At 46.4% G+C, this 17,180-nt stretch overlaps 1 protein-coding gene across 1 annotated transcript; it reads left to right on the forward strand.

Annotated features, from left to right (window-relative positions):
* The first annotated feature begins 2,547 nt into the window (after positions 1-2,547).
* On the forward strand, positions 2,548-15,256 carry LOC140905908 (C-type lectin domain family 4 member E). Its single transcript, XM_073329411.2, has 6 exons — positions 2,548-2,868; positions 9,351-9,485; positions 13,339-13,437; positions 14,081-14,232; positions 14,484-14,617; positions 14,959-15,256. Exons 1-6 carry the CDS (start codon positions 2,799-2,801, stop codon positions 15,107-15,109), a joined length of 741 nt encoding a protein of 246 aa, XP_073185512.2. The 5' UTR covers positions 2,548-2,798; the 3' UTR covers positions 15,110-15,256.
* The last annotated feature ends 1,924 nt before the right edge of the window (positions 15,257-17,180 follow it).

Here is a 17,180-nt window from a genome sequence, read left to right on the forward strand (position 1 = left end):
CTGTTGTTCTGGCTTTGAGTTGGTGTTTCTGGGTCTGTGGGGAGCCTGCTTCTGATAATAAGCTTGGAGATGGGGCCGTGGGGTTGAAAGCCAGAAGAGGAGGTTCAGAAAAAAATGTCTTTCAATGTGGTGTCCTCATCGAGTATGGATTGCAATTGTTTGATGATAGTGTGATGGGTTCGGTCACAGAGACCCCCTTGGGACTGTCACCTGATGTGCTGAAACTACCTCTGAGCCCATCTTCCCTCCCAGCTTGGGACTCCAGAACCCTGTCTTGTTGAGCCAGACACACAAGCCTGCTGCAACACAGACCCAGGGTCTGAACCATGCCCACAAAACTTCAGACTTAACTGAAAACAACTCAGCAAGTACTTCTGTCTCCAGCACCCAGACACCCAGCTCCCAATGGGATCCAAACCCCAAATAAATCCATTCTACCCTGTATAAAGCTTATACAGGGTAAACTCATAAATTGTCTGCCCTCTATAACACTGATAGAGAGATCTGCACAGCTGTTTGCTCCCCCAGGTATTAATCACTTACTCTGGGTTCATTAATAAACAAAAGTGATTTTATTAAGTATAAAAAGTAGGATTTAAGCAGTGGTGGATTAATGATTTTGCCGCCCCTAGGCCCTAAAATAATTGCCACTCCCCCGCCGCAGCTCCTCGCCCCCCTCCACGCCCCAGCTCACCTCCGCTCCAACTCCACCTCCTCCCATGAGCGCACTGCTGGGTCCTGCTTCTCCCCACTCCCTGCCAGTGCTTGTGCGTGAAACAGCTTCGTGAAGGAGGGGGAAAAGGGGTAACACAGCACGCTCAAGAGAGGAGGCGGGGCCGGGGCAGGGATTTGGGGAAGGGGACCAATAGAGGCAGGGAGGGGGTGGGGAATGGGGGCAGGGAAGGGGAAGAGTTGGGGTGAGGCCGGGGTGGAGGGCACGAACCGTCACCGGGGAAAGCAGCCTCTAGCTGCTATTATAAATTTGCCGCCACTGCAAATTTGCCGCCCTAGACCTAGGCCTTGTCGGCCTAGGCATTAATACGCCACTGGATTTAAGTGGTTCCAAGTAATAACAGACAAAACAAAGTAAGTTACCAAGCAAAATAAAACAAAACATGCAAGTCTAAGCCTAATACATTAAGAAATTGAATACAGGTAAATCTCACGCTTAGAGATGTTCCAGTAAGCTTCTTTCACAGACTAAACTCCTTTCTAGTCTGGGCCCAATCCTTTCCCTGGTACAGTTCTTGTTAGTTCCAGCTCAGATGGTAACTCAGGGATTTTTCATGACTGGCAGCCTCCTTTGTTCTGTTCCACCCCCTTTTATATCTTTGGCAACAGGTGGGAATCCTTTGTCTTCCTCTGGGTTCCCACCCTTTCTTCTAAATGGAAAAGCACCAGATTTAAGATGGATTCCAGTATCATGTGACATGTTCGCATGTCCTGTGAGACTTCATTACTCACTGGCTGGCACACACGTGTACAGGAAAGCTTACAAGTAAACAGAGCCATTTACAACCAATTGTCCTAGTCAATGGGAACCATCAAGATTCTAAACCACGATTAATGTCCCACACTTTGCTTAACTACAATAGGACCTCAGAGTTATATTTCATATTCCTAATTTCAGATACAAGAATGATACATTCATACAAATAGGATGACCACACTCAGTAGATTATAAGCTTTGTAATGATACCTTACAATAGACCTATTGCATAAAGCATATTCCAGTTACATCATATTCACACTTATAAACATATTTTTGTAAAGCATATGGAGTGCAACATCACAGATATCCCATCTTGGATCCAGTGTGGGGTGGTAGGTGACAATCAGGGGTGTGCGGATGGAGGGGGTTTATTTCAGTATTGAAGCAGGTTCTCTTTGGGTATTTGATGACCAGTTTCTTGCCAACTCTCATGATTTTGTCATGAGGCTCATGATAATTATTGTTTTCCTTAAAACCTCAGTGTGATGTTGCACTCCATATCATTTTATGCTAATGAGTGTGAATATAATGTACCTGGAATATGCTTCATGCAAAAGGTCTCTTGTAAGATATCATTACAAAGCTTATAATCTACTGAGTGTGTTCATCCTATTTGTATAAATGTATCATTCTTGTATCTGAAACTAGAAATATGAAATATAACTCTGAGGTCCTATTGTAGTTATGCAAAGTGTGGGCCATTAATGGTGGTTTGGAACCTTGATGGCTCCCATCAACTAGGACAATTGGTTGTAAATGGCTCTGTTTACTTGCAAGCCTTCCTGTGAGTCAGACCAGCAAGAATGAAGGCTTGGGGTCTCCCAGGACATGTGACCATGTCACTTGACACTGGAATCCATCTTAAACCTGGTGCTTTTCCATTTAGAAGGAGGGGTGGGGACCCAGAGAGACAAAAGATTCCCGCCTTGTGACAAAGCTATAGAAGGGCGTGGAACAGAACAAACTGGGTTCCAGTCATGAGAAATCCCCGAGTTACCCTCTCAGCCACTAGGTTCCTGTTTTTCATTTACATAAACCCATGAGGAGAAAAGCCTAGGCTGATTTTCTGCATGAAGAGTTCCAAGAGCTGTCTGGGATATATCTCCATCTCCAGCACCTCCCAGCTCATCTTAGGGGCTTTCCTCTCCCTGTCTCTCCTCTTCTGACAGGTGGGAGAAGGGGTGGCAGACACTCCAGATGGGAAGGACTGCATGACTGGCCTGTGGCTCTTGGGAATTAAAAGATCAATTCTAAATGTAATAAAAATATAAATATATAAAGAAAAGGGATCAGCAACAATCTCCAAATGGCATCAGAGGTTACTTACATTGAGGTAAAGTTCAAGAATGCGCCACCACGACCTGCAAAGACCAAAGGTAAACTACAGACTATTTAGGGGAATGGGCTATGGAGATTTTCACTTTTGCGGCACTGTTTCCCATCTAGCCCTAGGTTAGGGGCACAGTCTGGCTCAGGGGAATCAGGAAGTTACTTATTAGAGCCTTTACCCTGTAGGTCACTAGCTGCCACCTGACCCTGAGATAATGTTGGTATAGATGCAAATTTTGCCAATACCTGGACAGTGATGAAGGGAAATTTCTAGGGTACAGGGGATCAAGAAAAAAGTTATGGATCTGAAAGAGATACAGGGAGTGAAATCTCCAGAAGAGATACACTGAGGGCATTAGAGGTTAGGGTATTTCAGAACCCCACTTGACTATCCACATAGAGACAAAGGGCTGAGATACAGAGAGGGGGATCTCTAGAGGAGATCTGTGTGGCTGGAACAGCTCAGAGCAAGGTTAAAATGTGAAGGATAATGGATGGGGTCATACCAGCAATAGAATTATGAGAGCCAACAAGGAGGAGCTATAGTACTGAAGTCTGTACCCCCCAAGATGTTGGTAGCTAAAAGATTCAGGAGCCCAGGGAATGTTATTTTGCCTAGAAGAGGGGCAGCAACAGCAACTAAACATACTGTTGTCAGGTCTTTTCCAGAGTATGGACAACACCTGCAGTATCTCAAGGGCAGGCAGGGAGGGGAACCCAGAGCAGAGATTTCATGATGGCTGCTTGTCCTCTGTACCCATCATGAGAGCCAGCATTGAATGCAAGGGCACATAATCTGCCCAGATTGGGTGCAGAATTGAATTTGGTGAATAACTGGCGGGGGGGGAGGGAGGGGTTCACTGGCAGATCTGGAAAAAAACAGTTTGGGTCAAACTGAATCCAAACTTTTTTGAAATTTTCAGCAAATTGTAAAAGTCGACAGAAGTCCCTTTCAGGTTGAGCTAAATGTTTTGGTTTGGGGCATTGTTTAAAGGGCTAGGTGCATAAAATAGGTGGAGCTGATGGTGCTCCCTCCTTTAGCCAAGTTGTTAGGGCACTCACCTGAGAGGTGGGAGACCCAGATTCAATTTCCTGCTCTACAACAGGCATTTGAACCTTGCTTACACCCCCTCATGATTACCTAACCACCAAGCTGTAGAGTCATTTTCTCAGTCTGGTCTAACGACTGGTTATTTTACACAAAGAGGAAAAGTTTCAGCAGGAGACACTGAAAGAACTCTACCCCTAGAATACATGATAGCCCTGTTGTGAGGGCACTCCCCTGGCTAAAGGAAGACCAAAGTTCAAGTCCCTGTTGTAAGTACTAGTTAGTTCTTTATACAAACTGAAACAGTTTCAACAGGTATAAGTGAGACACCTATCCCTGACTAGCTGGATGGTTAGGAGAGGGAGAGGCTGGGGTTCAACTCCCTGTTCTAAAACAGCAAGTCAGATATGGGTCTTCCATATCCCAGGGTGAGTGCCCTAACCACTGATCCAAAGGTTATAAGGGGGCACCTCCTCTGTTGGCTGTTTTGTGAATGGTACCTAAGTCCCCTTCTGAATCTAGCTCCCTGAAAAATATATATTAAATTAATCAATAGCTTTTGTTAGACTGAAACTGCATTTTTTGATGAATATACTAGTCATCCAAAATTTTTTTGCCCAGCTCTAGAGAAGAATAGAACTAAGAAAAGAAGGAAACAAAGGCTGAGTAGAAGAGATGGGCTTGAACCAAATCCCTGGAGACTTTAAGTATCTGAGATCTGAAACTGGATCCAGTTTTGTGCCTCATGCCTATCTCTGCTGAAAAGTAACTAACATTTAAAGATCAAAAAGATTGAAAATTGTTATTGCTATTAACAAATGTTGTATATAATGATGCAAATTTACTAGGCACTTTACAAACATAACATATGTTCCCTTTCCCAATGACCTTACAGCCTAACTGGCCTGGCCGTTGCTCTGAACACTATACAGGTGAAGACAAGACAAACAGCAATGTAAGGAAGAATATTTCAGAAGCAGCAACACGTAGAGCGATCATAAAGGAGTAGAAGTTAGGAGGGGTTTCTTGAGGAAGACAGAGGAACCTAATGCGGACTGAAAATAATCCATAAGTCAGGAGCTGCATGGGATAAAGCACAAAGCTGAATGTGGAAGAAAATGATTAGGGGACTAGAACACATGACTTATGAGGAGAGGCTGAGGGAACTGGGGATGTTTAGCCTTCAGAAGAGAAGAATGAGGGAGGATTTGATAGCAGCCTTCGACTACCTGAATGGGGGTTGAGCAAAGAGGATAGAGCTAGGCTGATCTCAGTGGTGGCAGATGACAGAACAAGGAGCAATGGTCTGAAATTGCAGTGGGGGAGATTTAGGTTGGATATTAGGAAAACTTTTTCACTAGGAGGGTGGTGAAACACTGGAATGCGTTACCTAGGGAGGTGGTGGAATCTCCTTCCCTAGAAGTTTTTAAGGTCAGGCTTGACAAAGCCCTGGCTGGGATGATTTAATTGGGGATCCGTCCTGCTTTGAGCAGGGGGTTGGACTAGATGACCTCCTGAGTTCCCTTCCAACCCTGATATTCTATGATTCTATGATAAGGACATATAGGGAGCAGTGAGATGACAAGCCTGTGAGGATCAGCAGGAATAGAAGGGGGTACTGTATAGGGAGGAAATGCAGGCTGGTCCATATTTATTTGGATATAGAAATTCCTCTGCCCTGTGGGTCTCCATCCCAAGTTGCAAGACCCTGTACACAACCCCATGATGCGGTAGGGTTATATAGACGTACTGAGTGCTGTCAAGGACATTTGCAAGCTGACTTTGCAGCTCTTCCCTCAGATTTGCCAACCTCAGCTGCTTTGACAGAGACCTGCCTGAGGTCCTTCCCTGCCTGCTTCAAGAAATGAGTCACAGAAGCCAGACATGCATGCACAGTTAGGGTGACTGACTCAGTGACACTGTGTTGTAACTGAGTCTTGGAGATACTGCACTCAGATGTTCCTCCTGCCCTCACTCGTACTCCTGTCAAGATGAGCTGCTGCTAGTTTAATATTCCCCCAAGTCCTGTTCCAAAGGCATTTGATGAGTCTGCTTTTGCAGGTGAACACTGGGAGGTTCCAGGGCATGCTCAAACTCTGCTGCCAGTACTGTGGGGGGTGCCCGAGGGGCCCTGGACTGGCCATAGCTAGTACATTGCTTTCAGAGAGCAGGAAATATCCACCGATGCTGCATGCTATTGCAGTGTTGTCTCTCACAGAGTCAGGGCCTCTCTAGATGACTTGGGTGAGTGATTAAAAGACAAGGGGTGTGAATAAAATGCTGGCTGCTGCTCTAGTGCTCGTGGATAATTACTTTGGTCATGTTGACCCCATGGTCAGTGACAACAAAGCTGAACATAGGCTGCCTGTCTTCTAGCCACATTCCCAGGATTCTCTGCAGAGTGTCCTGGAGTATATCAATTGGTGTGGGGAGGGCCTCCCATGAGTGGGGCTGGTACTAGATATACAACTGGCAGAGCCACAGGAAGATGGGAAGAAGGGGGCAGCAAATAACTAACCAGCAGCCACACCGCAATGGCAACTGCTCCAGGGGACCATCAAAGACTGATGAGGGTGAGTTTCATGCTGCCCAGTTATCCATGGTGCAGTGGAAGAGAACCCCCAACATCCTCCTTGAGAAGCTTGGAAACTCCTAAATAGGACGATGTGCTGGGGAGGGGGGCTCTCAGGAGCTGCATGTTAAAATGTCAGCACCAGAGGGAAGAGAAGATTGGGGTATTTTCCCTGCCTCTGATGGAGAAGTTTTACTTTCTCTTTGGCTATTGCCAAGCAACCACTCAGATACCTCCACAGTGACAGATATGCAGGTAGGTAGATCCTGCCAGAGGTGACTTATCCAAGGGGCTCATAAAACTGCACTGGAACGGGGCAGAAGGGAGCAAAGTCAGGGATTTAAAAATCTCCCGGAGGAGGAGGCCTCCTGATCTCCCCTGCAAAGATCATGCATAGACACAACCGAATGCCCCCAGTTAATGAGCACAGTGTAACAGCTAGTGGGAGCTGAGGAGAAAATGGTGTTTTTTCCTCAGAAAATGAAATCAGACACTACCCGTGAAAATTTTTGTTTTGTCAAAAACCCAATTTTCCATTTTTAAAAAAAAGTTTCAATGGACAATTTTCAACCAGCCCCAGTAACTATTGGTGTACTCACTGTGTATTTTAGGAATGATATATACAGTTTCCCAGCAGAGTGCTCTATCAAGAGCCTTGCTTCTGACTCTGTTACCCTGCCTGTTGCTGCTACTGGGTGACTTGAGAATTACAAACTGAACAAAGAAAAAAAATTGAGTCTCTCTAGACCTAAACTTAAACTATTACAGCCTCTCAAGGGACCTTCACCAGGTATTAGCACTCCAGCTACTTTACTCTTCTCCTGCAATGGATGTTGCTTTCTCTAATCCCCTCCCTTATTCTCCATGCCCTGTGTTACTCCAGTGCTCCTTACTGGGACTGGAGCAGCCAGTCCCTCAGTGAGTGTTCCCCTCCCCTACCCTCTGTGTGTGACCCATTCCCCTCCCTCCTCTGTCACCTCCCTGATACCTGTGGTGCCCCTGACAGTAGTGAAGAGACAGGACTCAGCTGTATTGTATCTTTAGTGAGGAAGCTGGACACAGATAGACCATCCTGTGGTTCTCCCTGATTCTCAAGCTCCAAAACTGGCTAACAACCCTGGGCTGCCTAGTGTCCCTAAATCCTGTTCTGGCATGAGTAGTGGTGGAAGGGGCAGCTGACTACACAAGTTAGCATGACTAGCCTCTCATGTGTCTCCATTGCACTTCTTTCTCACACTCCTCCCCACTCTCCTTATTTCACCTGCTGGTGCATCACCTATCCCACCCCAACCAGTGGGTCCAAATGCATGTGGAGGAAATAGAAGTTAGAACAATAAAACATTCTCTGGGGAGTGCAAAAGGCTCTGGGAATGCCCTTGAAAAAGCTTCACTTAGATCATAGGAGATCATAATAATACCTAGCTTTTATGTAGCACTTTTCACTTCGATTTCAAAGAGCTACATGAAGTTTGTCAGCTGTGGGCATACTCTGGTGAGACATGAAGAGCTCCCTCAAACACTTAACCCCACAGAATCATGGAAGATTAGGGTTGAAAGAAACCTCAGGAGGTCATCTAGTCCAACCCCCTGCTCCAAGAAGGACTAAGCCCAACTAAATCATCCCAGCCAGGACTTTGTCAAGCCAGGCCTTAAAAACCTCTAAGGATGGAGATTCCACCACCTCCCTAGGTAACCCATTCCAGTGCTTCACCACCCTCCTAGTGAAATAGTTTTTCCTAATATCCAACCTAGACCTCCCCCACTGCAACTTGAGACCATTGCTCCTTGTTCTGTCATCTGCCACCACTGAGATCAGCCTAGCTCTATCCTCTTTGGAACCCCCATTCAGGTTGTTGAAGGCTGCTATCTAATCCCCCATCACTCTTCTCTTCTGCAGACTAAATAAGACCAGTTCCCCCAGCCTCTTCTCATAAGTCAAGTGCCCCAGCCCCCTGATCATTTCCGTTGCCCTCCGCTGGACTCTCTCCAATTTGTCCACATCCTTTCCGTAGTGGGGGGCCCAAAACTGGATGCAATACCTGAGATGTGGCCTCACCAGTGCTAAATGGAGGGGAATAATCACTTCCCTTGATCTGCTGGCAATGCTCCTACTAATGCAGCCCAATATGCCATTAGCTTTCTTGGCAACAAGGACACACTGCTGACTCATATCCAGCTTCTCATCCACTGTAATCCCCAGGTCCTTTTTTTGCAGAACTGCCACTTAGCCAGTCGGTCCCCAGCCTGTAGCGGTGCATGGGATTCTTCCTTCCTAAGTGCAGGACTCTGCACTTGTCCTTTTTGAACCTCATCAGATTTCTTTTAGCCCAATCCAATCCTTCAATTTGATTAGGTCACTCTGGGCCCTATCCCTACCCTCCAGCGTATCTACCTCTCCCCCCAGCTTAGTGTCACCCGTGAACTTGCTGAGGGTGCAATCCATCCCATCATCCAGATCATTAATGAAGATGTTGAACAAAACCAGCCCCAGGACTGACCCCTGGGTTGATACTGACTGACTGACTCCGGTTGATACTGACTGACTCTGGGTTGACTCTGCTTGATACTGACTGCCAACTAGACATCAAGCCATTGATCACTACCCATTGAGCTCGACGATCTAGCCAGCTTTCTATCCACCATGCCCCTCAAACACTTAACCTCAGTCCCGAACACCTGTGATTGGAATATATGCTCACCATAGGGGCTGGAGTAGGGGAGTTTGGCTTGGAATTTGAGCTTCATCAGAGGGGGTCATCACCCAGAGTTCTAATTTGGTCCCATCTCGAAGAACATTTTAACTCTTGAATATAGGTTGATATTTGGTCTCTGCATGAAGTTTTTCATTCAGCTGCTAACACCTAGCAGACAGGGTTACTGTCAGCAGAACTGACTGGTTTGGGGGATAGGGGTTTCTTTGCCTTTAGCTCCCGCAGAGAAGAGCATGCCGCAGAGTGCACCCCAGAAGCCCACCTGGCGATTCCTGTGGTTGATCTCAGCATTGTTGCTGTTGCTGTGTGTCTCTCTCCTCATTGCCCTCATTGGTAAGTATATACTGGCTGATTATCCAACAGGGAGAGGAATTGTTTGAGGAGGATGCCTGAGGGAAGAGAACTGGAAATAAAGGGGATAAAATTAAGCAAAGAGGGAAATATCCTACTGGACAATCAGGAAACAATTCCCAGCAGAGGTGTTTGTTAGACTGTGGAAAAGTCTCCTTGAGGACAGGGTGGGAGCCCAAACATCTGAGCCCAGAGAAAGCCCTGAAGAATATATTGTTGGGAACAATCCTTTTTTGACTGGCAAAGGGGGAAGGATCAGTGGATGGACAAGATTAGAAATGGGCAGCAAGCAAAATGGTCTCTTGAGAAAAGTATGTCTGGGATATGAGGGAAGGATCTGGCAGCGGGAGGTAAATGTCCAGAGGATCAGGGATGTTAACTAGCAATGGTAGGGTGTGAGATGCTCAGAAGGATCAGGGGAAAATATCTAGAGCCGTATCAGGGCACCAGTTCTAATCCAACTCTATGTCATGGAGACTGGATGAGTTGAGGGATCAGGGAATGGGGTTCTGAGCCTTTGCCTTCCCTTCTAGGGCATCAGCTCTAATCCAGCTCCAGCTTGTGGGGTCCAGGTGACCCAAATGGATTGGGGGATGGAGCCTTTCAGCTCCAGGACACTGGTTCCAATTTGGCTCCAGTTCAGGGAGACTGGATGGGTCAGCGGGAATGAGATACAGAGCCTTTTGTATCTGGGGCACCAGTTCCTAGAAGTAATTTCTAATCTCTTATAATGTTTTTTACTTATGTAACCCTTCTGCCTGTCAGAGTTGGCAGCAACAAGGGCCGGGTTCAATATCTAGGGGTTCCATTCCAATAACACAATGCAAACCGGCTCGAGCCCCCACCCAGTGACCTGGGACAAATATATACCACCCCCGATGGGCACCTCCAAGAGGCAATACTTCCCCTCTCGCAAGCACATAGTCTGAGTGTAGCAAAAAGCCTTTTAATAACAGAGAGAAACAATGTGGCATTATGTTGGGGAAACACCACCAACAGGATTCATAACACAACCCATGAGCAAAAAACCCACCCCAAGCAAATTGGGGCATGCCCCTTTCCCTTTGGTTCTTGAGTCCAGCAACCCCAAATCACCCAAAGTCCCAAAAGTCCAATGACCCAAAAGTCTCTGTCCCTGGTCACGGCAGCCCCAGAGTTTGAAAATTTATCTGCAGAGTTTTACCTCCCAACCTGGGTGGAGATGGGGGGGGGGGGGTTTAAGGGGCACCTTACATGGTCCAAAGCTGATGGCTCCACCTCTCCATGGGGCTCCACTCTGCCAGCCGCCCCATGAGCTGCTCTAGGCATCCAACAAACTGCTCTGCTCCACCAACCGCTCGGCTCACCGTTCTGCAAATTGCTCCACCCTATATCTTCAGGCTCCCCCACTACTTAACACAACACTCAGTGATTTCAGCTCTTAGTAAGTTTAGCTCTTTTGTGATTTCAGCTTGTAGTAGGGGAGCCTCAGTGCTTGTGCACCATTAGCCCAAAGTGAATTCAGCTCAGCAGTCTGTAACTAGACTCCTAATGGAATCAAAATTAGCTCTGATATTCCACAGTGGAGAGAGGAGGAAGTGCAATTAGCATGTAAGGCCCTCACCAGGGAGCCCATACCACCAAGTATTAATATCTGCCCCCAGCCTCTCTCAATTCAGAGTTTTGGAACCCATGTCCCTTACCTAACGAGTGCTACTTAGTTGATGGCGAGTCCCTCCATCATAACAAAAGGACAAGTACAGTTCCACTGTCCTTGATTCCCATAATCAGGGTAATAATTTATTCTTCCTGCCCCAATAACAGAGACACTGGGAATCCCACAGCAGCCAAAGTGACCATTTGGCCATCTATGGCCTCATTCTAGGTGGGGTGGGTGTGCCTATGCAAATGAGATCAGCCCCTGAAGTTCTTTTCCACAACTTGCCACACCTCACCACCAGATGTCAGGGTGGAGCTCATCCTGACTCTGCTTACACTTATGATCCAAATATCTTTAAACATGTCTAGGGGACTTGTCCTCAGTGAGGACATCATCCTCATTACCAGTCCTGCAGGGTGCTGTGCACCATCAGGTCACTGACTTCAGTAGGAATTGAGAGTGTGCAGCACATCAGAGGATATGGTCATATCTATGGAGAGATCCAACTAGTCTATTTTTAAGCCTCAACTTTTGTTTTAAATGGAACGTATCTTTCTGCTCACTGAGACAGCTCAATTAACTCCAACATTAACATTTGGGCTATAACTAAACCATGAGAAATTTCTGCTGTAACCCCTAGACTGCTGCTTCTCCATTAGATCACTCAATTAGATCTAAAACTGCTTCACCCTCTATGTGCTCTTTCCAACTAGCATCACTTCAAGAAGTGGAAGTCAGGTGTTTAAATAAATTAGTAGCCTATATCAGGCTTAGTCTTAAAGTTAGCAAAAATAAAGTATCTTATTTATCAAGAACAAAAACAAATATAATCTAACATGGAACTGGAAGCATTAAAGAAATAGTTTTATACACAGAAACCACACGTCTTACCTTGACAGGTTTCAGAGTAGCAGCCGTGTTAGTCTGTATTCGTAAAAAGAAAAGGAGGACTTGTGGCACCTTAGAGACTAACCAATTTATTTGAGCATAAGCTTTCGTGAGCTACAGCTCACTTCATCGGATGCACACAAGCTTATGCTCAAAATAAATTGGTTAGTCTCTAAGGTGCCACAAGTCCTCCTTTTCTTTTTACATCTTACCTTGTCTGTGTTGAGCTTCTTAATTATTTACAAATATACAGGCAGATTGTGCTGTGACTTGTCCGTGTCTGGTGCCACCTCTCAGCACCAACCCCTGTTGTTGGGTTACTGGCAGGGATGGCTTAAGGAGTCCCTCACTCTCTCTGAGGAATCTCTCTCCTCCAGAGCCCACCACAATCTACCTATGAGGGGAGCTTCTGGGACCAGGGACACACCAAACTGAGCTCCCTTCAACCTCTTCAGGTTCCCTCCTCAGGTTGAATCCTTCTTGAGTTATCCCAGCTCTCCAGGAAAGTCTAGCCAGACCTTCTGTCTGACCCCTTCCCCCTACACACACACACACCCTCTGACTCCTGGTTCCCTTGACAGCCATTCCCAGATCTCTCTCTCTTGATCCACTCTCCAACATCACTTTGACCAACTCCAAAGAAGCTCCACACCCCCCGGTGATGTCACCAGCCTCGGCAGTTCTTTCACAGGGAGCTGTTGGGAAAAGCAAGAGTTTTCTCCCTGCTTTAATCTCTCTAACTATAGTCAATTCTAAGGGCAGGGTTGCTTCCTAGCAAATGGGCATTGGTGCGTGGCCTCAGAGTTCTGAAAGAGGCATCTGCCTGAATGCCGTTTCTGACCACCTCAGTTCCAGGAGTAGTGACAATAAATAAGTTACAGCAAGAAAATACCCAGACTCCACTGATTTATCCTCCACTGGGAAACCAACCTACTAGGCCCTGATATCTGCTACTGCTTGAATGAGGGGTACCAGTATTAATAACCTGTTCCCTAGCCACATTCACCCTGATCTTTCCCCTGTGGGTCAGATGCTCTTCTTGCCATACTGACCAAGATCGGTTGGCTTATTCTGGTCAATCAGTATAACTGGTCTGCACCGCCAGCAGAAAGATGAAGAGAGGTGAGCTGCCCTATTGTCCCAGGGGAGGTGGTTGTTGGCATTTATAACAATAATGGAAGCTTACAAAGGGGCAGCCACACTGGGACAGTCCATGGCCAGGAGATGAAGAAATCAGGTTGCACCCAGGCAGGGGAGAAGATGGGTATAGTTGGATCCATTCTCTTTTTTTCCTCTCTTGTTTTCCAGTCACTCTACTCAAGGGAACTGGAGGCTGTGAAAAGCACAAGGCCCTGCCCCAGAGTTCTGCAGAGTGGCGTTGTGTCCTGGGGAGAGCTGAGGAGAAAGGTCAGTGACACTGAAAGAGAGAGAGGGATTAACCCCACCATCATTGTTCTGGGTTAGGGGCCTGATTCATACCCAGCTCTGGATCAACGGGGGACCAGAGGAACTGATGTATGGGGGAGAGGAAGAGAACAAAATGAAGTCTGTACAGATTGACTTAGTGAGGGCTAAGAGGAGAAATAGCAACATTCTACAAGTCCAGGCAGGGTGTGAACAACAAGGAAAGGGAGGGGTTAGCTGAGAGTGGTCACAAGGAGGGAGGGATAAAGGGGAGTAAAAGAAGCTCATTTTAGGATGGGGATAAGGAAACATTCCCTGCCTCTAAGGGCCTATTAGATTATTGACAAGTCTCCCCACGGAAAGGGGTTGAACATTAACTGAGTCATTTTGCCTTTTTCTAGACGTCAGCTAACCCGTGTTAGTCTACACTAGGTTTATTGACTGTCTGAGCTAAGATGTTCTAACAAAACATCTTCTAGCCTAGTCTGGACAAAGTCTCAGAACTGGAGAAGTCCAAGCCCGATGAAATAAACTGTAGGGAACAATCCTGCATTGTCTCGAGAGAATGACAGAGATGCAGATTAGTAGGGATTTTCCATCTCTCATTATTACAAGTTCTTCTCCTTGACTTTCTCTTCCCTCACAGGGCGAGTCTGGACATGCTGCCCCATGGACTGGGAGCACTTTCAGTCCAGCTGCTACTACTTCTCTAAAGACATCATGAACTGGGGTGACAGTGAGACAAACTGCACAGGGATGGGCTCCCACTTGGTGGTGATCAACACAGGAACTGAGCAGGTAACTCTCTGGGGATTAGACTCTTTGGGGAGCTGAGCATTCAGATCTTTAGAAGACCCCATCCACCCTACTATTTGGGGTCTATTGAAGGTGAGCTGGGAATTCAGTTTCCCTGTTCACTCAATCCTGGGATTTCCCAGCCATCACCTTCTTTCTCTCGCACGCCCACACACATGCACTACAGGGACTCCTGCCTACTACTGTCAGCTCAATGACTGAATGTGGACAATTAATTTGTAATTTTTATTCAGGATTTCATTTTCAATTTGACAAAAAGAACGGTTACATCCATCCCAGACAAGAGTTACTATATCGGTCTGACAGATCAGGCACAGGAAGGCCAGTGGCACTGGGTGGATCAGACTCCATATAATGAGACAGCAGCGTGAGTATCTCCATGGAGACCAGTTACTGTCTTCTCCTCAGTCCCACAGGTTAATATACAGTGTAATGGACAAGCAAGGGGGTGAGAGTTGTGGGGAGGGCAAAGGAGCTCTGGTCGTACTGTAGCTACAAGTGCATCTTGTCCAGTAAAGAGCAGATTTGTTGGGGGAACATGAGCAGGATCTATAAATCCCTTTTAAGGAAACAGTATTGAGCCTGGTAGGAGAATCTTTCTGGTTAACTAAAGGGTTTAATTTGCCCCCTTCTTTCATCCTCACCTGTTACAAGTTGTTCAACTCCTAAAACTCATACCAATATGTATCTCACACATGTTTCTTACAGATTCTGGAGACAAAATGAACCCAATAATAGCAACATGGAGAACTGTGCTGTCATGCATGTAGAGAAAAAGGCACATAGGAAGAATTGGAATGACATTCAGTGTTCCACCAGCGTGCATAGAATTTGTGAAACTGCTGCAACACGTTTTTGAGGAAAGAAACCCCATCCAGGACGTGAAGCCCTCAGAGAGAGAGAGAGCCCACCCCTGTCTAGAGGCAGCTGACAGAGAGATCTGATTGGAGGGTTTGGTTCAGATGTGGGACTTGTGCTGTAATTATGGAGTGGGAGGTTACTGTATTCAATGGTTCAAACTCACCCCTATGCACAAAAGAATTTTGAAGAAAAAAAAAAAAAAAAAAAAAAAGGTAAAAATGTTCTGAAGTGGAAAAGAGGTAATTTTCAGCAGAACTCTGTTTATGATGTCACAAAGGTAGACTATGCCAGCACCCAACATTTCTGGAGGACCTGGGTTGGTAAGGGCAGGGCCCAGTGGATCTGGCCTTGAAAGTGTTGAAGAGAAAGAGAGAGTTACTATTCACGATTAACCCACTCAGTGCTGCTAAAGTTAATAACATCCCTTGTAAAGTCACCACTTCCAGGGTGCTAATGTGTCAGTCCCTGTGGAGATAAGTGCTGTAAATGGGGAGTCTCTCATCCTGTCCCTGCAGTCCTTGCAACTGTGGTTTCTAATGGGTGTTGCAGCTTTCAGGATAACGCTGTATGAACCAAACCCAAACTTCAGAGCTGCTGCTGTTTCATTCTCACTAGGAACAATGTGTCTGCACATCCATCAGGGAGAGGCCCAAGGGACACATTTTATAATTGTTACATGAAAAGACCTTTGTGCCTGTGGAGGTCAGCAGAATTTAAGCCCAGAAGTAAGGTGTCTCTCTGCCACAAATCCAGCTGCATCCAGCCTCGTTGTCCTGTAACCCAGTTCCAACATAGAATATCAGGGTTGGAAGGGACCTCAGGAGGTCATCTAGTCCAACCCCCTGCTCAAAGCAGGACCAATCCCCAGCTAAATCATCCCAGCCAGGGCTTTGTCAAGCCTGATCTTAAAAACTTCAAAGGAAGGAGATTCCACCACCTCCCTAGGTAACGCATTCCAATGCTTCACCACCCTCCTAGTGAAAAAGTTTCCTAATAACCAACCTAAACCTCCCCCGCTGCAACTTGAGACCATTACTCCTTGTTCTGTCATCTGCTATCACTGATAACAGTCTAGAGCCATCCTCTTTGGAACCCCCATTCAGGTAGTTGAAGGCTGCTATCAAATCCTCCCTCATTCTTCTCTTCTGAAGGCTAAACATCCCCAGTTCCCTCAGCCTCTCCTCATAAGTCATGTGTTCCAGTCCCCTAATCATTTTTGTTGCCCTCCACTGGACTCTCTCCAATTTTTCCACATCCTTCTTGTAGTGTGGGGCCCAAAACTGGACACAGTACTCCAGATGAGGCCTCACCAATGTCAAATAGAGGAGAACAATCACATCCCTTGATCTGCTGGCAATGCCCTTACTTATACATCCCAAAATGCCATTGGCCTTCTTGGCAACAAGGGCACACTGTTGACTCATATCTAGCTTCTCGTCCACTGTAACCCTTAGGTCCTTTTCTGCAGAACTGCTGCCTAGCCATTCAGTCCCTAGTCTGTAGCGGTGCATGGGACTCTTCTGTCCTGAGTGCAGGACTCTGCACTTGTCCTTGTTGAACCTCAGATTTCTTTTGGCCCAACCCTCTAATTTGTCTAGGGCCGGCCCTATCCCTACCCTCCAGCATATCTACCTCTCCTCCCAGTTTAGTGTCAAACTTGCTGAGGGTGTAAGCCACACCATCCTCCAGATCATTAATGAAGATATTGAACAAAACTGGCCCCAGGACTGACCCTTGGGGCACTCCACTTGATACTGGCTGCCAACTAGACATGGAGCCATTGATCACTATCCGTTGAGCCCAACAATCTAGCCAGCTTTCTATCCACCTTATAGTCCATTCATCCAGCCCATACTTCTTTAACTTGCTGGCAAGAATACTGTGGGAGACTGTGTCAAAAGCTTTGCTAAAGTCAAGGAATAACACATCCACTGCTTTTCCCTTATCCACAGAGCCCATTATCTCATCATAGAAGGCAATTAGATTAGTTGGGCATGACTTGCCCTTGGTGAATCCATGCTGACTGTTCCTGATCACTTTCCTCTCCTCTAAGTGATTCAGAATTGATT

The sequence above is a fragment of the Lepidochelys kempii genome, chromosome 1 (assembly GCF_965140285.1).
Source record: "Lepidochelys kempii isolate rLepKem1 chromosome 1, rLepKem1.hap1, whole genome shotgun sequence".
NCBI lineage: Eukaryota > Metazoa > Chordata > Testudines > Cheloniidae > Lepidochelys > Lepidochelys kempii.

Excerpts from the sequence above, each read along its gene's own strand:
- LOC140905908 (XM_073329411.2), top strand. The coding sequence starts at position 2,799 with ATGGCATCAGAGGTTACTTACATTGAGGTAAAGTTCAAGAATGCGCCA. Across the intron at positions 2,869-9,350 it reads ACGACCTGCAAAGACCAAAG|GGGTTTCTTTGCCTTTAGCT; the intron begins GTAAACTACAGA and ends TTTGGGGGATAG. Across the intron at positions 14,233-14,483 it reads TCAACACAGGAACTGAGCAG|GATTTCATTTTCAATTTGAC; the intron begins GTAACTCTCTGG and ends ATTTTTATTCAG.